The sequence below is a fragment of the Mobula hypostoma genome, chromosome 19 (genome assembly GCF_963921235.1).
Source record: "Mobula hypostoma chromosome 19, sMobHyp1.1, whole genome shotgun sequence".
NCBI classification, from domain to species: domain Eukaryota; kingdom Metazoa; phylum Chordata; class Chondrichthyes; order Myliobatiformes; family Myliobatidae; genus Mobula; species Mobula hypostoma.
The window spans coordinates 2806043-2828368 of NC_086115.1; the positions used below are offsets into that span (position 1 = coordinate 2806043).

General features: G+C 41.5%; 1 protein-coding gene across 10 annotated transcripts in view; it reads right to left on the reverse strand.

Moving 5' to 3' along the window:
- Window positions 1-22326, reverse strand: part of add3a (adducin 3 (gamma) a) — a 246688-nt gene that overhangs the window by 31969 nt on the left and 192393 nt on the right. For all 10 annotated transcript variants that reach the window (XM_063071246.1, XM_063071242.1, XM_063071248.1 and 7 more), the window contains 2 exons: window positions 15492-15665; window positions 7308-7565 (listed from right to left, as the gene is read on the reverse strand). In XM_063071246.1, coding sequence (XP_062927316.1) covers window positions 7308-7565; window positions 15492-15665 — 432 coding nt within the window. The remainder of the gene's footprint in view (window positions 1-7307; window positions 7566-15491; window positions 15666-22326) is intronic.

The following is a 22326-nucleotide window of genomic DNA, read 5'->3' on the forward strand; positions in this document are numbered from 1 at the left end:
AGAGAATTCCACAGATTCACCACTCTCTGTGTGAAGAAGTTTTTCCTAATCTCGGTCCTAAAAGGCTTCCCCTCTATCCTCAAACTATGGCCCCTCGCTCTGGACTTCCCTAACATCGGGAACAATCTTCCTGCATCTAGCCTGTCCAATCCCTTTAGGATCTTATACGTTTCAATAAGATCCCCCCTCAATCTTCTAAATTCCAACGAGTACAAGCCCAGTTCATCCAGTCTTTCTTCATATGAAAGTCCTGCCATCCCAGGAATCAAGCTGGTGAACCTTCTTTGTACTCCCTCTATGGCAAGGATGTCTTTCCTCAGATTAGGGGACCAAAACTGCACACAATACTCCAGGTGTGGTCTCACCAAGGCCTTGTACAACTGCAGTAGTACCTCCCTGCTCCTGTACTCGAATCCTCTCGCTATAAATGCAAGCATACCATTCGCCTTTTTCACCGCCTGCTGTACCTGCATGCCCCCTTTCAATGACTGGTGTATAATGACACCCAGGTCTCGTTGCACCTCCCCTTTTCCTAATCGGCCACCATTCAGATAATAATCTGTTTTCCTATTTTTGCCACCAAAATGGATAACTTCACATTTATCCACATTAAATTGCATCTGCCATGAATTTGCCCACTCACCCAACCTATCCAAGTCACCCTGCATCCTCTTAGCATCCTCCTCACTGCTAACACTGCCACCCAGCTTCGTGTCATCCGCAAACTTGGAGATGCTGCATTTAATTCCCTCATCCAAGTCATTAATATATATTGTAAACAACTGGGGTCCCAGCACTGAGCCTTGCGGTACCCCACTAGTCACCGCCTGCCATTCTGAAAAGGTCCCGTTTATTCCCACTCTTTGCTTCCTGTCTGCTAACCAATTCTCCACCCACACCAATACCTTACCCCCAATACCGTGTGCTTTAAGTTTGCACACTAATCTCCTGTGTGGGACCTTGTCAAAAGCCTTTTGAAAATACAAATATACCACATCCACTGGTTCTCCCCTATCCACTCTACTAGTTACATCCTCAAAAAATTCTATGAGATTCGTCAGACATGATTTTCCTTTCACAAATCCATGCTGACTTTGTCCGATGATATCACCGCTTTCCAAATGTGCTGTTATCACATCCTTGATAACTGACTCCAGCAGTTTCCCCACCACCGACGTTAGGCTAACCGGTCTATAATTCCCCGGTTTCTCTCTCCCTCCTTTTTTAAAAAGTGGGGTTACATTAGCCACCCTCCAATCCTCAGGAACTAGTCCAGAATCTAACGAGTTTTGAAAAATTATCACTAATGCATCCACTATTTCTTGGGCTACTTCCTTAAGCACTCTAGGATGCAGACCATCTGGCCCTGGGGATTTATCTGCCTTCAATCCCTTCAATTTACCTAACACCACTTCCCTACTAACATGTATTTCGCTCAGTTCCTCCATCTCACTGGACCCTCTGTCCCTTACTATTTCTGGAAGATTATTTATGTCCTCCTTAGTGAAGACAGAACCAAAGTAATTATGCAATTGGTCTGCCATGTCCTTGCTCCCCATAATCAATTCACCTGTTTCTGTCTGCAGGGGACCTACATTTGTCTTTACCAGTCTTTTCCTTTTTACATATCTATAAAAGCTTTTACAGTCCGTTTTTATGTTCCCTGCCAGTTTTCTCTCATAATCTTTTTTCCCCTTCCTAATTAAGCCCTTTGTCCTCCTCTGCTGAACTCTGAATTTCTCCCAGTCCTCAGGTGAGCCACTTTCTCTGGCTAATTTGTGTGCTTCTTCTTTGGAATTGATACTATGCCTAATTTCTCTTGTCAGCCACGGGTGCACTACCTTCCTTCATTTATTCTTTTGCCAAACTGGGATGAACAATTGTTATAGCGGGGTGAATCTATGCAATTCTTCGCCATAGGTAGCTATGGAGGCCAAGTCTTTATGTATATTTAAAGCAGAAGTTGATGGATTCTTGATTGGTCAGGGCATGAAGGGATACTGGGAGAAGGCAGGAGATTGGAGCTGAGGGGAAAATTGGATTAGCCATGCTGAAATGATGGAGCAGACTTGATGCGCCAAATGGCCTAATTCTGCTCCTATATCTTATGGTCTTATAGAACAAAGATGCAATGAACAGACTCACATAAAGTGAGTGGATAAGGTCTTCCAAACTAGTGACATGGAAAACAAAAATAACATCTACAGTACTGCATTTGCTATACAAATAAGGCATGGAACAACTTCAACACTAAAAATCACCAAGATGCAAAGGGATGAAAATCTCTTCACAAGTTTAAAAACAAACAACTGCAGATGCTGGAAATCAGAGAGAGCAGGAAATACTCAGTTGTTTTTATTTCAAATATTTAAAGTCGCGGGAATGTAAACTTCTGTACTCATAATATGGACTCAATAATCAATTGGAATAAGATTTAAATTCCTGGGTCTACCAGTGGAACAAGCAACAATATCTGTAGCAGGAAATTATTACTATATTCAACAGAAAACATTCAACATCTGTGTTTTATATTAGGCAGCATTACAGCTGAGCCATTATGAGTAATGATTTTTAGTAGATCCATTCTGTTCAGCCTTCTTCATGAAATTATGTAATCTGGCATTGAAATAGTAGAAAACATTGCTTGTAGGAGCTTTGGGGAATTACGTAATGTGCTGACCCACCCTCCAGATGGAAAGCTGCATGAAAATAAATAGTTTTCAGAGGGCCAACACAAGGGAAGTCAGATAAGTTTAAATATACAGGATTGTTCTCAAGCTATTTCAAAAGAATGTTTAGAAATTCATGGCTTAGAATGTTAGTTAGCCCTCACTAACCAAAATGCTCTAGGTAGAATTTACAAATCTATGGCGAGCACTCCATTCAGAACTCTCTCCACAAACACTTAGCTATTGCCAGCAGTATTTCAAATCATTCCAATTTACTAAACAGTACTTTTATAATCTTGCTACACGAGAGAACGCCTTTATATCAAACCACATTCTGCCTGAAGAATTCTCTCAAGATCTGAATATTACAAAGGTGGACACTCTTGTATTTCTAACATGTATATGGATACACTGAGCTCTGTTACAGCATTTTGTCATACTGAGTACTTGACAGAAATATCAAATACATAAACAGTAGATTTAGATGTAAGTGACTAGCAGCTCATGTTATGGATACATACATATTACAGAAATAATCTCAAGCCTCTGGTTCCCAGGAACCCAGATTATTGTTTTTGTGAGTGATTAACATTGTAGCATCAATAATGGGAGCTATTCACTATACTTTGGAGTGCAGCTGTGTCCTGAGAACTCAATTTCAGGCTTTGTCCTTCTACAGAAACACACATAAGGCATGGATTGTTTTATCTGAAGTGGCATTTATAGCCAATGCTAGGAAAAAATAATGTTTCTGAATCACCATGATGTAAACATGGAGGACCCTGAAATAAAGTTTTTCTGAAAAGAACAAGATCTGGTGCAAATCTTTTGTACCAATAATCAATATAAAACCATAATATAAATGAGCAAATTCAACCACAACTTGCTGCAATTTTACTGTGCAAAATCAAGTTTGGAAGCAAGCAAGCAATTCAAACAGTAAGTACTCAAGTCTAAATTCTGCAAATCTCCAAAACTGATAAGGTTTCAGAAATTGGAATCATAATAAAAATGATCAAAATATTCTTATTTTAAATTCATTCATAGGGTGCAAACAACATAGGTAGAGCCAGAAGTTAATGTTTATAACCAATTGTTCTCAAGGTGGGGAGATGTCTTCAGGAATGCTAGAGCTCTTCCATTGATGGTCCCTCCCACAAGCTATTTGGTTGTTTCTTGATGACAACCTTGTGACAATGAAATATGTTAGATGACCTAAAGGCATTTAGCATTTTTATGTACCTGCTGCTTTTTTACTATTGAAATGTGTTTGCAAGGTCCTGTTGATGAAGATGTGTTAAAACACCTTAGGGACATTTTGTAGGCAGCATTTATTGTAGATGACAAACACAGTATCAGAACAGGAGTGAGAAAAGGCAAGAATATTCAAACAAAGGTGAACATTTTTATTGGGCAATGGATACTTCATTAAGATTGGGATCTGACCTGGGCTATGTGCAGGCTGGATATATTTTGGATAAGATACCTATTTTAGAACATTGAAGAGAGTTCATCAAATCAAAGTTATAAAATTTAGAAGTAACAGAGTGCTATAAATGATTCAACAGCACGTTAAGTCAATTTTGTATCCCTTCAAGTGTCTGAGATTACTGGGGCACCACATGCCTTTATAAACCTACAGCAAAAGCATTAAAAGTAGATGGAGGAATTTAAACGACTTTAAGTGTATCAAGTGTAATGCGCTGTAAGGCTTCACTGCTAATGTAATGGTTATGACTAGAGATAACAGGGCTTTGGAGTGTGGGGCTATCCAATGAGAGGGATGTTGTTCTTTCTTGTGGGTTTGGGAGCAGGGATTTCATGGTCTTTTGCCGGGGAGAGATGAGGAGAGAAGACACGAATGGAGAGAGTTGGTAGACCGCTGGACGGAGTTGACTTGGACCGAGGGTCGGCTACGCTCGGAGGTCGACGGGAAACCAGTGGACTGAACTATGAGCTCTAACATTGCTATGAGCTCCAACACTGTTTCATGAGAATGGGCCCTTTTCTTTTTGTTTCTTTACTGACCATATAGTCAAATTAAGAATTATAAAGCTAAATGGTTTAATCACATATTGTGTACTGTTTGTTATTTGGGGTACTGATTTTAACAGGGGACACATAGTGCAGCATCCACCCAAACAAGATTTCTTAAGTTTGGCTGGGCCGAGGGCTGTCTTCCTCTATATTAAGCTGCTAGCTGAACTGAGAGTTACACAAGTTTCAAAACAAAATTATTGCAGCATGAAACATTTTTGAAGTACACACCTTTGTGATACAAACCAAGGAGGTTTTCTGAAGCATTGAAGTATAAAACCAAGCTCTAGTTAGATTGCAAAGGTACTAAGTCTTGCCAGGGTGTTGCTTCTGATATTGAACTCAATAACTAGAGTACCAACTACAGATTACCCAAAACTAAAACATATCAGAATTGAATAAATCTGGTTTGCGTTGACGAGTCAATACTTCAGTTTAGAACCCGAAAAGTGAGAGAACAAGCATGTAATAAATTGCAGCAAAGGGAAAGTGTAGAGGCTCTGAGAGACTGCAGATTGTCATGATGTCATGATAACCACTGCAAAGAAAAATTTCAAATGAAATACCCAAAACATCCATGAGAAGCAAAAAACCCAATTACCTAAAATTGCTCATATTGAATACAGAGTCCTATACTGGACATGTGAGAGCTTACGAGAGTTGAAATTGAAATATCCTACTCCCACCTCTACACTGTTCAAAAACGGCAAACCTTAAGCTTGAAAACCAGCACCTCATCTTCCCATATGCATGCTGCGACCCTCAGGACTCTCATGGAAGTCAATAACTTCAAATAACCTTCCTTCCTTCATTGCAGGATATTTCAGATTCAATTTGTTCTTCTACGTGTTTTCTATTCTGTCTTAAATTACTTAAACTTAAAGTGATGGTCACCTTTACAACTCAGAGATGTTTGCTCTATTCTCTCTCCACCACAATTTTTGGAACTTAAAACAGGTCTGCTCTTTCAAATATGATGGGTCAGCAACTTTCTTTCTCCAAGGATGTTGCTGATCTACTCAATTCTTCCAACAAATGGTGAAGCAGACTCAATGGGCCAAATGACCTATTATGGTTTTCTGTTTCTGCTTCTAAAATATCATGTTAACTTGATAAGCAGACAATGGGTTCTTCCCCATGATAAGACAATGCTGCCCATGGATAATAAATATAGATGGTATTCTTGTGCAAGAGACTGATACCTGGTATGATTTACTCCTTCACAACTTAAACCTACTTTTAGAACTGAGAAACATGTTTCTTACTCTAAGATGGTATTTATTACTCACGGATCTCAGTAGAGACAAATAATAAATTGCACAGCTGACTTAAATTTGTCAAATATTAAAACACATTAAGGCCTTATTCATCACTCTCCAAGACTGATAAGGAAACCAATATTAAAAGCCAAAAGCTAATTGAATTTATTTACATGTTAACCTGGACAAGAATCCTGCCAATGAAAATATTGCTCAGAACATTTTTATAGGTGTCTTTAATGAAGTTCTCAGCAAATGAAGATGTGGCATTGTGTGTAACTGCCAGGATGCTGCTGCTGAAACCAATTATTCTGCCACAGCTTAGTTTCATTTTTAGTTCCAGGAAGTATACACATTACAAGTGCTTCTGAAGCCAGAAGCTTTGGGAAGCCACTCCATACACCAACAGTAACAGATGATTAAAATTGATATTCCGTTATTAGCTGAGTTTATTGTTCACCAGACTGTGCTAAGGATTAAAAAGGTACACGATGCAAATTGTAGCAAATACATTGGAAGATACAAGATATTGGCCTGGAATTTGCTTCATATCTGAAGTCTTATTATATTGGGAATGAAACTTGATCAAAATTTTAGCTAGAAGACATTTCTGGCCACTTTAACATCCTTTTAGATGAAAATATAATACTGAAAGCTGTGTTTTTATTTAGAAAATGTCTGTTTTCATTGATTCTAAGATTCAGTGCAAAATTGATTCTACATGTGTAAATTTTGGCAAAAACATGGTGTATCAGATTTGGATTTTTCACATACCTGTGTTTAAAGGCCTGGTATGAGTATATGATGTTACCTTCACAAATTGATCTTAAGACTACAAAAAGAATACTGATCTATTCAGATAGATGTTAGATCCAGTAACTTACCAATTTCATAGACAAACAATAAATCCAACAAACACAACTATTGAAATCATATGAAGTGGCCAGCCAGCACCTTTATTCCTGGGTGGCAATGACCAACAGCAGAGGACATCCATTTAAGAGGAGGGAAGGTGAGGGGAGATGTTAGAGGTGAGTGCTTTTACGTAGAGTGGTGAGTGCCTAGAATGTGCTTTATAAAATCACAAAGAAAGTTATTGTACATTACTGCTGTACTGTGTTTTTAGAGATCTTTCTGACCCCACTTCCCCACATAAAAACCCTAAGGACCTTCCATAATCTCTTAAGCTATTTATTTTTGAAAATTAAAGGTTTTAAAAACATACAACACTCCATCTAAAAACTGACAAGAAATTTTCATTTTTTATTGCTTATTTTTAAGTGCTATTTTATTTGGTGCTAGCAATTCTAAATCCTGTTGTATGTTAGAAACGATTACTTACTGTGGTTTTTGATCTAGGACTGCAATCACCTGACTGAGATTCTTCAGGGACATTGACCTTCATGTAAGTGTTTGGAGTATTCAGCCATCTTGTCTTTTCACGTTGTTGTTTCTGTGCCAGGAATTTGAGGGGAGAACGTGGTAGAGCATCATTTTCAAAGGAAAATGCTGTGACAGTTGCAGGTATCTCCACCTCACTCTTGTGCCTTAGTTTCTCTCTCAGAATTGGGTGTCTGTAGGTGTAGCCAGTTCTGTAACCCTATAGAGAGAAAAAGAAATACAAAATATAAGCATTTTATTCTGGTATATATAAAATCACATGTGATTCTTTGAACTATGTGCAAAATCCTGACAACCAAAACCCAGTTTAATTTTTATGGCCTAGATAAATAGCTGAAAACAATTTGGACATAAACACACCCACTTGCTGAATTTATTAGCAGAATATTTTTCTTTTGTTCTGGGTCCACAAGATATTACAATGATAATTATTTCCTCAAGGAATTTTATTGGTTATAAAATCAAACAAACAGGAAAAGAAATAAAATATGCAAAAGCATGAGCAACACACACACAAAGTTGCTGGTGGACGCAGCAGGCCAGGCAGCATCTATAGGAAGAGGTACAGTTGACATTTCGGGCCGAGACCCTTCGTCACAAAGAAGAGATGGAAAGAGATTTGAAAGTGGGAGGGGGAGGGGGAGATCCAAAATGATAGGAGAAGACAGGAGGGGGAGGGATGGAGCTAAGAGCAGGAAAGATAATTGGCAAAAGGGATACGACGCTGGAGAAGGGAGAGGATCACGGGACGGGAGGCCTAGGGAGAAAGAAGGGGGGGGGAGACCAGAGGATGGGCAAGGAGTTATAGTGAGAAGGACAGAGGGAGAAAAAAGAGAGGGAAAAAGGTTAAAGAAAATAAATAAATAACGGATGGGGTACGAGGGGGAGGTGGGGCATTAGCGGAAGTTCGAGAAGTCAATGTTCGTGCCATCAGGTTGGAGGCTACCCAGACGGAATATAAGGTGTTGTTCCTCCAACCTGAGTGTGACTTCATCTTTACAGCAGAGGAGGCTGTGGATAGACATATCAGAATGGGAATGGGACGCGGAATTAAAATGTGTGGCCACTGGGAGATCCTGCCTTCTCTGGTGGACAGAGCGTAGGTGTTCAGCGAAACGGTCTCCCAGTCTGCGTCGAGTCTCACCAATATAGAGAAGGCCGTATTGGGAGCACTGGACACAGTGTATCACCCCAGCCAACTCACAGGTGAAGTGCCGCCTCACCTGGAAGAACTATAGATGCTTCCTGGCCTGCTGCGTTCACCAGCATTTTTTGTGTGTGTTATTTGAATTTCCAGCATCTGCAGATTTCCTTGTATTTGCGATGCAAAAGCATGAATTAGAATTGATGAATGTCGTAAGTGGTGCTTTGAATGCCAATGACTACATTTAGAAGCTGCAGATCTTCTTCACACTAAGCCATCTCATAGGCATTCTAGAAATTCCCTCTTGAAATTCAGCACCAAGCTGATTTTCCCAGTCTACCTGCATATTGAACTCCCATCAGGGTCTTCTTACCCTTGTAGTTCCTTAACTCTATCCACAATGATTCAGCACCTTCTGACCCTATGCCACCTCTTCCTAATGAATAGATTTAATTTTTTACCAACAGAGCAACGTCAGCCCCTCAGTCTTCCTGCCCTTTCGATGTAAGGTGTACCCTTGGACATTAAACTCCCAACTATAATCTTCTTTCAGCCATGATTCGGTGATGCCTACAACATCATACAAGCCGATCTGTAACTGTGCTACACGTTCATCTACCTTATTCCATATACTGTGTGCATTCAATGATAACACCTTTAGTCCTGTATTCACTCTAATGAATTTTGTCTACCTTTTACATTGCAACTCATCCCATTGACTGCAATTTTACCCTATCAATGGCCTCTCCTCTACACACTGCCTCTATTCGTAAACCACCTACCTCACCTTCAGCACTATCACTGCTGTTCCCGTCCCCTTGCCAATTTAGTTTCACCTTCGATCATCTCTTTATTGTTTGTAATGATAGTTTATCACAATTTACTTTAGATAAGGTGTCATTAGTAATGTTTTAGTTGAATTTTTCATTTTTTGAACTACCAGAAAGCTGCTGTTCACTTTCAGTAGTGCTATCTTAAAGGCACCTTAAAGTAAAATCATCTATGTGTATGATTTGGATGAGAGAATCAAATATAACATCCTCAGGAGAGTAGTGGTGTACCACTGGGGTCAGTATTGGGAAAACATCTTTTCACATTATATGTCAATGATTTGTGTTACAGAATTGATGCATTTGTGGATAAATTTGCAGATGATACAAAGACAGGTGGAGGGGCAGGTAATGTTGAGTAAGCAGAGTCTGCAGATGGACTTGTGGGATGGGCAAAGAAGTAACAAATGGAAAAAAAATTCAAAAAGAGGTGCAAATAGTACTAGGAAATTCTGCACAAGGACTCCCAAAAGTTAACTTGCAGGTTGGGTCACTGGTAAGCCGGCAAATGCAAGGTTCGCATTCATTTCAATAGGATTAGAATACAAGACCAAGGACGTAATGCTGATTCTTTATAAGGCACCAGTGAGGCCTCACTTGGAGTAATGTGAATGGTTTTGGGCTCCTTGTCAAAGGATGTGCTGATATTGAAGAGGGTGCAAAGGAATGATTTCAGGAATGAAAAGGTTAATGTATGAGGAGTGTTTGATGGCGCTGGACCTGTATGCACTGGAGTAAGAGGGGAATCTCACTGAAATATTGAATGGTGAAAAACCTATATAGAGTGGATGTAGAGAAGGTGTTTCCTATAATGGCTGAGTCTAGGTCCAGAGGACAGAGCCTTATATTATAGGGACATCTATAGAGAACAGAGATTAGGAAGAATTCCTTCAGTCAGAGGGTGGCAAATCTTTGGAATTTATTTCTGAGGACAGCTGTGGAGGCCAAGTCATTCAGAATGGAAGTTGATAGGTTCTTGATTCATCAGGACAGCAAGGTTACAGGGAGAAGGCAGGAGAATGGGATTGAGAAGGATATTAAGTCAGCCATGATGGAAAGGCAGCACAGACTCGATGGGTCCAATGGCCCAATTCTGCTCCTATGTCTTATGGAGCTGGAGATGCATGTACTCAGGATCATTTGGGAGACTGAAGATATTATAGATGAGGTTTCTGAAGAGGTGGTACAGGCTTTGGACGGCAGATAGGTGACCTCCAGGAGAGGTAAGGGGATTAGGAAGTCAGTGAGGGCTCCCCCATAGCCACTCTCCTCAACAAGTGTACCTCTTTGGATACTGCTGCTGGGCTGGGATGACCCATCAGGGCACGACAGGTTGCTGGTGGCACGGTTGCCAGCTCTGAGCCTTGACAGGGAAGGGTGAATTCAGGCAGTGTGCTTGTTATAGGGAACTCTATAGTTAGGGGGATAGAAAGGAGATTCTGTGGCTGCAAAAGAGACACCAGGATGGTGTGTTGTTTCCCAGGTGCTAGGGTCCAGGATGTATCAAAGTGGTTGCAGGATATTCTCAAGGAGGGTGAACAGCCAGAGGTTGTGGTGCATATTGGCACCAATGACAAATGAAGAAACGGAAAGAGGTCCTATGCGGTGAATATATGGAGTGAGGAAACAGGCTGAGGAGAAGGAACTCCACGGTAGTAATGGTGTGATAGCATGGATGAATGGGTGGCTGAGAAAATGGTGCAGGACACAGGATTTCAAGTTCTTAGATCACTGGAACTTTTTCTGGGGAAGGGGTGACCTGTACAACAGGGACGGGTTGCACCTGAACTGGAGGGAAACCAATATCCTGACCGGGAGATTTGCTGATGCTACCCGGGAGAGTTTAAACTAGTTTTGCAGGGGACTAGGAACTGGAGTACCAGGTCAGTAAGGGAAGGAGCAGACTGGAAGGCAAAAATTAAAAAAAAAAACAAGTATGGTGGATCGGATTGTTTGAAGTGTGTACATTTTAATGCTAGGAGAATTATGGGTAAGGGTGATGAATTTGGAGCATGAATCAGTACATGAAACTATGATATTGTGGCCATTACTGAAATTTGGTTGAGAGTGAGGCAGGAATGAGTGATTAATATACTAGGTTTTTTGAAATTTTAGAAAAGATAGAGGAGGTGGTAAAAATGGGGGTGGAGTTGCACTACTAATTAGGGACAATATCACAACTGCACTCAGGGGAAACGTAATGTAGGGTTCAGACACTGAGTCCATTTGGGTGGAACTCAGAAATAGGAAGGGTGCAATCACACTGATGGGATTGTACTACAGACCTCCCAGTAGGCACAGGGGCACTGAGGAACAGATATGTAATCAGATTAAGGAAATGTGCAAAAAAATAGTAGGCTTGTTGTCATTTCAACTTCCCTAATATAGTGCAAGGGGTTTAGATGGGAAAAATTTGTTAAGTGTATCCAGAAGGGTTTCTTAAATCAATACATCGATGGTCCAATGAGGAGGGGCTGACTGGACCTGGTACTGGGTAATGAGCCTGGCCAGGTGACTGACCTTTCAGTGGGTGAGCAGTTAGGGAACACTGACCACAGTTCCTTAACTTTCAGGGTAGCTATAGATAAGGATAGGTATGGCCCTTGCAGGAATGTTTAAAATTAGAGTAGGGCTAATTATGAGGGTATTCAGCAGGAACTAAGTGTTAACTGGGAACACCTTTTCTCTGGCAAGTCCACATCAGATATGTGGAGGGCATCTGAATATCAACTACACAGAGTAGCGGAGTGGGATGTTCCTTTTCGAAGGACAGGGATGGAAAGATAAGAGAACCTTAGATGTCCAGAAAGGTGATGAATTTAGTCAAGTAAAAATATGTAAAGCTTTGGAAGTTAGGAACAAATTAAGCACAAGAAGCCAGAAAATTAGGAAAGCCAGGAGGGCCATGAAAAGTCCTTAGCAAGTAGGATTAAGGCAAATCCCAAGGCATTCTATACATACATCAAGAGCAAGAGTATAACTAGGGAGAGGGTAGGACCACTCAGGAATGAAGGGGAGAACACTTACTTGGATGTGGTGAATGTGAGCGAGGTACTTAATGAATGCTTTGCTTCAGTATTTACCAAAGAAAAGGATATGGAGGACCAGATGATCAGTGCTGAGTATATAAATAATTAGGGCGTTTAGAGGTCAAGGAGGAGGAAGTGTTGGTTCTCCTAATGAGTGTGGATTAGTCCTCAGGGCCTGGTGGAATTTACCCCAGGTTATTGAAGGAGGCAAGAGATAAGATTGCTGGGGCCTTGACCAGTATCTCCACGCCCTCTCTAGGCACAGGCAAGGTCCTGGATGACTGGGGAGTGGCTAATGTTGTACCTCTATTTAAGAATGGAACAAGAGAAAATCCTGGAAACTATAGATCAGTTGTATGGAAACAGCTGGAGAAAATCCTTAGGCATAAGATATATGAGCATTTGGAAACCCATTGCCTAATTAGGGAGAGCCAGCACGGCTTTGTGCGTGACAGGTAATGCCTTACCAACTTGGAGTTTTTTGTTAAGGTGGTGAGGAGAGGGCAGTGGATGTAGTTTACATGGATTTTAATAAGGTATTTGACAAAGTCCTTTATGGGAGAACTAATCCAGAAGATTAAGATGCATGGGTTCACAGGGAATTGGCTGCTTGGAATCATGTGTATAGAATACAAAGGGTAGTCGTTGAGAGGACTTATTTGAGCTAGAGATTTGTAATTAGTTGGGTTGTGCAGGATCTGTACTGGGTCCTCTGCTGTTTGTGATGTATATAAGTGACCTGGATGAAAATGAAGATGAGTGGGTTAGTAAGTTTGCAGATGATACTAAAATTGGTGGAGTTGTGGACAGTGTAGAAGACTGGCAAAGAATACAGTGTGATATAGATCAATTGCAGATACGGGCAGAGAAATGGCAGATGGTGTTTAACACAAATGTGAGGCGTTGTACCTTAGTAATGCAAGGAGTCAGTACACTGTTAAGGACAAAATTTTTAACAGTGTTGCTCTGCAGTGAGATCTTGGGATCCAAATTCATACTTCCTTGAAAGTGGCCACACAGGTTGATAAGGTGGTTAAGGCGGCTTATGGAATGCTTGCTTTTATTAGTTGAGGCACTGAGTTCGAAAGTCAAGAGGTTTTACTGCAAATTATAAAATTTTTGTTAGGCCACATGTGGGGTATTATGTACAATTCTGGTCGCCCACTATAGGAAGGATGTTGAGACTTTGGAGAGGGTGCAGATGACGTCTACAAGGATGCTACTAGGTTTAGAGTGCATGTGCTAACATGAGAGGCTGGATAAACTTGGGTTGTTTTATCTGCAGCACCAGAGGTTGAGGGAAGACCTGATAACAGGGGTTTATAAGATTATGAGAAGCACAGCTAGAGTAGATGGTGTATCTGTTTCCCAGAGTTGAAATGTCTAATACTAGATGAAATGCATTGAAGATGAGAGGGGGTAGGTTCAAACGGGATGCCAGGGGCAAGTTTTTTTTTACTCAGAGTGGTAGATGCCTGGACTGTGCTATCTGGTACGGTGGTAGAGGCAAATACATTAAAGACTTTTCAGAGACATTTAGATAGGCACGTGGATGTGGGGAAGGTGGAAGGTGGAAGTATTAGTATTTGGGTGTTTTTAGTCGGCTTGGTACAACATTGTGGGTTGAAGGATCTGTTCCTGTGCTGTACTATTCTATGTTCTATGGTATTATGGTTTCATCTAAGTGATGGGGGCACAAAGAACTTACAAAGAAATCCAGACAAGAGGGCAAATACAAAGTACTAAGCAGAAAAATACGAAGGCATAATTCAGTGGGGAAAACAAATACAAGGAATTCTGCAGATGCTGGAAATTCAAGCAACACACATCAAAGTTGCAGGCCAGGCAGCATCTCTAGGAAGAGGTACAGTCGATGTTTCGGGCCAAGACCCTCCGTCAGGACTAACTGAAGGAAGAGCCAGTAAGAGATTTGAAAAGGGGGGGGGGAGGAGATCCAAAATGATAGGAGAAGACAGGAGGGGGAGGGATGGAGCCAAGAGCTGGACAGGTGATAGGCAAAAGGGATAAGAGAGGATCATGGGACAGGAGGCCCAGGGAGAAGGAAAAGGGGGAAGGGGGGGGAACCCAGAGGATGGGCAAGGGGTATAGTCAGAGGGACAGAGGGAGAAAAAGGAGAGAGAGAGAAAGAATGTGTGTATATAAATAAATAACGGATGGGGTACAAGGGGGAGGTGGGGCATTAGCAGAAGTTAGAGAAGTCAATGTTCATGCCATCAGTTTGGAGGCTACCCAGACGGAATATAAGGTGTTATTCCTCCAACCCTCGCCACACTCAGGTTGGAGGAACAACACCTTCTTATATTCCGTCTGGGTAGCCTCCAACCTGATGGCACGAACATTGACTTCTCTAACTTCCGCTAATGCCCCACCTCCCCCTCGTACCCCATCCGTTATTTATATACACACATTCTTTCTCTCTCTCTCCTTTTTCTCCCTCTGTCCCTCTGACTATACCTCTTGCCCATCCTCTGGGCTCCCCCCCCCCACCTTTTCCTTCTCCCTGGGCCTTCTGTCCCATGATCCTCTCATATCCCTTTTGCCAATCACCTGTCCAGCTCTTTGCTCCATCCCTCCCCCTCCTGTCTTCTCCTATCATTTTGGATCTCCCCCTCCCCCTCTCAAATCTCTTACTAGCTCTTCCTTCAGTTAGTCCTGACGAAGGGTCTTGGCCCGAAACGTCGACTGTACCTCTTCCTAGAGATGCTGCCTGGCCTGCTGCGTTCACCAGCAACTTCGATGTGTGTTGGGGAAAACAAATGCTGGGTAGTTTTCATTTAATTGGGGGATTGGGAATTTTGATATTCAAAAGGTACCTGCGAATTCAACAGACACAAGAAACTACAAATTAATAAGCAGACAGTTAAGGTAAGTGGCACAATTAATTTTAATGCGAGAAAATTTGAGAACAAGAGGCCTTCTTTTCTAAATAATGAATATACCTGTTGTTGAGGGAGTAAATTGTTTCTAAGAAGTTGGGTCAGCCATATGAGGAAAGGCAGAGACTCCCAGCCTATTTTTCCTGTTTCTAATTCAGTACCACTGAAATGTGTAAAATTCTCAAGGAGTCGATAAGGATATCAGGATCTTGAAAATGTACGTACCAGATTGTCCAACATTCTCATCATAGCTTCAAATTCTTGTTCTCCCACTCTCCACTTTTGTGTGCTTCCCACGTTGACTCCTTCAAAATCCACCTTGTGTGTGCAATGTTTGAACTTTTCCAGATCCAGCAGCAGTAAGTTATCCACTCCACCTGCACTTGCCAAGGCCCTTACCTTCAATAAAAACCACTTGGTCACTTCCAATTATTAAATATATATTTGATCAGCAGAATAATACTTGAAAGAAAGTCTCAAATAAAAAAGCAGATATTTAAAGCATAATGAATGTAATCTTTATGCATAGTTCGCTATCAAATATCACCAGTCAAATTAGAAAATATTGCATATCTGTTCAAATTAACAGTATTATAAGAAAACAATAAACTTACTGGAAACTACCAGAATGCAAAATTAGAAACTATTCTTATTGGTAGAATAATGTTGCTGTTAAGACCAGCACTCATTACCAACCATAGGATGGCAATCTGCCACCTTGAACTGCAGCAAGCAGCATGACACAGGTGCTGCTGTACATGTCTCATCTCTAGACCCATCCAGCTTTTAATAGTCTGCAAGGCATATGACAGAGTACTATTAGAGCATTCACCACTTATCTGGATAAGTGCAGGTCCAACAGGTCCATGGCATTGGTTCAGGGGTATGACACTCATTTTTATGAAAATGGTAGGTTACTTGACTGGTCTAAATTGGAATGTTATCCCACAGATGTTAATCCATGGACTCATGGAAAGGACTTCACATGGTTGAACAGACTGCCACATCTATAACTGGTTCCATATTGATGCACGGTGGCCTCTCAGGTTTTATACTTGCATTTTAATATCTGTAGCTATTTTGTTCCTACTGAAGGCACTACTTGAAAATTTGAGAGCTGTGGATCCAAATTTGCATGCAATTCAGTCTGTGTAAAGACGACATATTGCTTTCCCTTAAGTGAACCAAACACTTTCTATGATAATCTGATAATTACACACTTAGATATGCTTCTCTTTTAAAAGTACAGATTCACTAACTAAATCTAAATTGCATCATGCTGGGAACTGAAGTCTGATATCTACACAGTTAATCTCAAAGGCCACCAGATATAGGAGCAGAATTAGGCCATTTGGCCCATTGACTCTGCTCCACCATTTCATTATGGCTGTTCCATTTTCTTCTCGGCACTCATCTCCTGCCTTCTCCCTGAATCCCTTCATGCTTTGAATTTATTTAGAATTTATCAACCACTGCCTTAAATATACTCAATAACTTGGCCTCCACAGCCACCTGTGACAACAAATTCCACAGATTCACTACTCTCTGGCTGAAGAAATTCCTCATCTCCGTTCTAAATGTTCATTCCTCTATTCTGAGGCTGTGTCCTCTGGTCGTAGATTTCCCAACATAGGAAACATCCTCTCCACATCCATTCTACTGAGGCCTTTCAACATCCCATAGCTTTTGATGACATTACCCCCACCACCCCATTCTTCTGAATTCCAGTGAGTACAACCCCAGAACCATCAAACACTCCTTATGTGACAAGCCTTTCAATTCCAGAATCATTTTCATGAACCTACTCCAGTGTCAGCACATCCTTTCCTAGGCAAGTGGCCCAAAACTGCTTACAATATTCCAAGTGAGGCCTCACCAGTGCTTTATAAAGCCTCAATATTACATCCTCGCTTTTATATTGTAGTCCTCTTGAAATGAATGCTAACATTACATTTGCCTTCCTCACTGACACAACCTACAAATGAACCCTTAGGGAATCCTGCATGAGAGCTCCCAAGTCCCTACCACCTCAGATTTTTGAATTTTCTCATTATTTAGAAAAGTCTATGCTTTTATTTCTTTTACCTAAGTGCATGACCATACACTTCACAACATTATATTCCATCTGCTACTTCTTTGTGCCCATTTTCCTAATCTAAGTCTTTCTGTAGCCCCACTGCTTCCTCAGCACTACCTGCCCCTCCACCTATCTTAGTATTATCCATAAATTTGGCCATGAAGTCATCAACTCCTCCATCCAAATCACGGACATATAACGCAAGAAGAACTCAGCCCCTGTGGAACACCACTGCTCACTGGCAGCCAACTAGAAAAGGCTCCTCCTCCCAATCAGCCAATGCTCTATCCATGCAAGTATTTTTCCTGTAATAGCACAAGCTCTTAACTTGTTAAGCACACTCGTGTGCCTTCTTGTCAAAGACCTTCTGAAAATCAAAGTACACATCATCCACTGATTCCCCTTTTGTCTATCCTGCTTGTTATTTCTTCAAAGAATTTCAACAGGTTTGTCAGGCAAGATTTTTTCTTGAGGAAATCATGCTGTCTACAGCCTATTTTATCATGTTCCTTCTAGTACCCTGAAACCATATCTTTAACAATCGACTTCAACATCTTCCCAAACACTGAGATCAGACCAATTGGCCTATAATATGTTTTCTTTTGTCTCTCTTTCTTCTTGAAAAGTGGAGTGATATTTGCAATTTTGCAGTCCACTGGAGCCATGCTAGAATTCACTGGTTCTTGAAAGATCATTACTGATTATCTTCCAGTTAAGATGGCACATGTGCGACTACTTCCTGGTAGTCAAAAAGCTAAAAAATCCGACAAAAAAAATCACTAAAAATTCATTTTCTGAGGTAAATAGTGTTAGATTATTGCTATAAACAGTGAAGGGGCAAGCGATGATGAAGCAAGTTTGGGCGATGAATTGATGCATATGGAGTTCTGAAGCCTGTACAGCTGGCCTGGGAGTGAGGTTTGGTCGCTCTGGGCGCTTTAAGAAGTCAGGACCTGGGCAGAGGAAATTTGATTTCGATACTCGTACAACTGGCCCAGGGTGTAAGGCTGGATTGTTCTGGGCACCGAGCTGATTTAAAGAGCTTGAGAACAGCTTTGGGCTGGGCTCAGAGCGTGTTGCTAGGCAGTGTAGTCTAGTTCCAGGCCCTTTCATAGCAGCAGTGCCGGTGTCCCAGTGCAAGGTACAATGCACTGTTTAGACAATTTAAATGCTGACCCAGGTTGGATGCAAGAGCTGATTTCACTCACTCTCCCTGATGTTAAAGTCTCTCTCCAGGGCACCGGTGCCTTTCGTTGTTGAGTCAATTTAAACTCTGGTCCAGATAGACTGAAAAGACGCATGTCAGTAGGGACGAGAGCCGATTCCACTCATTCTCAGCAACGGTCATCTCCATTTCACTGAGGCTATGAAGAATTCCCCGGCTGCAGTGCTCCGCTCCGTGCCCTTTAATACGATGAACTGATAAGCAAATCTTTGGGCCTACTCTAGGGTTCAGATCTGAGGACTCCATTTTTGTTTGGAATGCTGTTGTTCACTTCAATTGTTTGCAGGATTTGATTTTTTTCTTTCTCTTGCACATCGAGTGTTGGCCTTTTATTTTTTTTCTTTAAATTGGGTTTCTTACTTGTGAGCAAGCAAATTTCAATTTGTATAATTATTGCATTCTTTGATAATAAATGTACTTGAAAACTTCCAAGATACGGAAAGTGGTCCACGTTTTCCAGGGTTGTTTCGCCAAGTTGAATTGATGGTTCAATCGGATTTGTCTCAATTGGTGATGGTTGATAGATCATCTGAGTCTTCTTGGAATTAATGGTAAGTCCAAGTTTCGCGTATGCACAGTTGAAGGCAGTCAGAATCTGTTGTAAGTGGTTTTCTGAAAGAGCTGCAACACTGTTGTCATCTGCGTATTGGAACTCGAGGGAACTCGTGGATGCCTTTGTTTTGGATTTGAGCCGGGCAAGATTGAAAAGTTTGCCATCTGTTCTGTAGAAAATTTCGATTCCTGGGGGTAGGTCATCTTTGATAATGTGGACGATTGTCGCAATGAAGATGGTGAACAAAGTTGGGGCAATCACGCTGTTTTACTCCTGATCTAACTTGAAAAGGCTCACAGTTACTGTTGCTGACCATGACTGTGGCAAGCATGCCATCGTAGAAGAGTCTCAGGATTCGAATGTACTTTTCAGGGCATCCATAGGTGGATAGGACATCCCATAGGAGTTCCCTTGATACCGAGTCAAAGGCTTTGGTGAGGTCGATGAATGCCATGTACAAAGGTTGAAGTTGTTTACGATATTTTTCTTATAGTTGTCGCATTGTGAAGGTCATGGCGATTGCTCCTCGTGATGGTCTAAAACCCGCTTGTGTCTCTGGAAGGATCTTCTCAGCTAAAGGTTTGAGCCGGTTGTTCATGATGCGGGTGAGGATCTTTCCCGCTGCTGCTAACAGGGAAATTCCACGATAGTTTCCGCAGTCGGATCGATTGCCTTTCCTTTTGTAGATGGTAACGATTGCTGAGTCTCTTAAGTCTGCTGGTACGTCTTCATTTATCAAGATCTTGATGAGAAGTTGATGCAGTTGATAATGAATTGGGTTATCTCCAATTTTGGAAGTCACTTCTCCTCCAATGTCGACCTTAATGACAAAATCCAACATCGTCTTAAATGCACTGGAACAGCTTTTGGACGTCTCCGAACAAGAGTCTTTCATGATCGTGACATCCGAACAGACAACACAATGTTAGTGTACAAAGCAGTGGTAATCCTAAAGCTCCTGTATGCATCAGAAACCTGGACAACATACTGACAACATCTGAAGGCACTTGAAAAGTTCCATCAACGCTGTCTTCAAAACATCTTAAATATCAGCTGGGAAGATAGAAGAACCAACGTCAGTGTGCTAAATGAAGCAAAAACAACAAGCATTGAAGCCTACGTCATCAAGAACCAACTAAGATGGAGTGGTCATGATATTCAGATGAAAGATGAACGTCTGCCGAAACAAACCTTCTACTCCCAGCTTAAAGAAGGCAAACGTAAAAGAGGCGGACAACAGAAGAGATTCAAAGAAGTCTTAAAAGCCAACTTGAAAAAAATGTAACATCGACATCAACAATTGGGAAACCAATGCCAAGGACAGGAAACTCTGACAAGCCATCATCCGAGAAGGAACAGCAAGTTTCGAAGCCAACAGATGTGCAGAATTAGAAGAAAAGAGAAGAAAATGGAAAGAGAGGCAGCAACAACCAAAGCCCGATCTGCCATCTGGAACTACCTGTCCTGCATGTGGAAGGACTTTCAAAGCCAAGATTGGACTCATAAGCCACTTGACAGCGCATAAGTAGATCAACAGAAGGAAGACCATCATACTTGACCTCGAGGGATAAACACAACGACGACGACGACTTGAAAACTAATGCCTCCACAATCTCTTTAGCCACCTTTGTCAGAATCCTGGGGTGTAGACCACCTGGTTCAGTTGACATCTACTTTCAGGTTCCTAAGCACCTTCTTAGTAATGATAACTTCACACACTTTTGACCTCAGACACTCTCAAACTCCTGGCACACTGCCATTTCCTTGTTCCCCATTACTACCTCTCCACTCCTGCCTCTTTTTTACACTTTATATACTGTATTTGAAGAAATTTTTGTATCCTTTTTAATATTACTGGCTAGCTTACCTTTTTATTCTATCTGCCCTTGTTTTAAAATAACTTTTGTTTAAAAGTTGCCTGTTTGTTTTTAAAAGCTTCCCAATCCTCTAGTTTTTGCTCCATTATATGCCTTCTCTTTGGCTTTTTATGTTGGCTTTAACTTCTCATGTCAGCCATGATTCTGTCATCCTGCCTTTAGAATACTTCTTTGGGATGTATCTATCCTGTGCCTTCCAAATGCTCCCAGAAATTCCTGTTATTGCTGCTCTCCCAACATCCCTGCTAGTGCTCCTTTCCAAACATTTTTGGCCAGCCCCTCTCTTATACCTCTGTAATTCCCTTTACTGCACTGAAATACTGATACATCTGATTTTAACTTCTCTGATCACTGCCCCCCAAGGGGTCCTTTACCCTAATTTCAGTTCATTGAACATAGAACATAGAATAGTACTGCACATTACAGTCCCTTCGGCCCACAATGTTGTGCCAACCCTCAAACCCTGCCTCCCACATAACCCCCCACCTTAAATTCCTCCATATACCTGTCCAGTCGTCTCTTAAACTTCACTAGTGTATCTGCCTCCACCACTGACTCAGGCAGTGCATACCAACCACTCTCTGAGTAAAAAACCTTCCTCTAATATCCCCCTTGAACTTCCCACCCCTTACCTTAAAGCCATGTCCTCTTGTATTGAGCAGTGGTGCCCTGGGGAAGAGGCGCTGGCTATCCACTCTATCTATTCCTCTTAATATCTTGTATACCTCTATCATGTCTCCTCTCATCCTTCTTCTCTCCACAGAGTAAAGCCCTAGCTCCCTTAATCTCTGATCATAATCCATACCCTCCAAACCAGGCAGCATCCTGGTAAATCTCCTCTGTACCCTTTCCAATGCTTCACATCCTTCCTATAGTGAGGTGACCAGAACTGGACAGAGTACTCCAAGTGTGGCCTAACCAGTGTTTTATAGAGCTGCATCATTACATCACAACTCTTAAACTCTATCCCTCGACTTATGAAAGCCAACACCCCATAAGCTTTCTTAACTACCCTATCTACCTGTGAGGCAACTTTCAGGGATCTGTGGACAAGTACACCCAGATCCCTCTGCTCCTCCGCACTACCAAGTATCCTGCCATTTACTTTGTACTCTGCCTTGGAGTTTGTCCTTCCAAAGTGTACCACCTCACACTTCTCCGGGTTGAACTCCATCTGCCACTTCTCAGCCCACTTCTGCATCCTATCAATGTCTCTCTGCAATCTTTGACAATCCTCTACACTATCTACAACACCACCAACCTTTGTGTTGTCTGCAAACTTGCCTACCCACCCTTCTACCCCCACATCCAGCTCGTTAATAAAAATC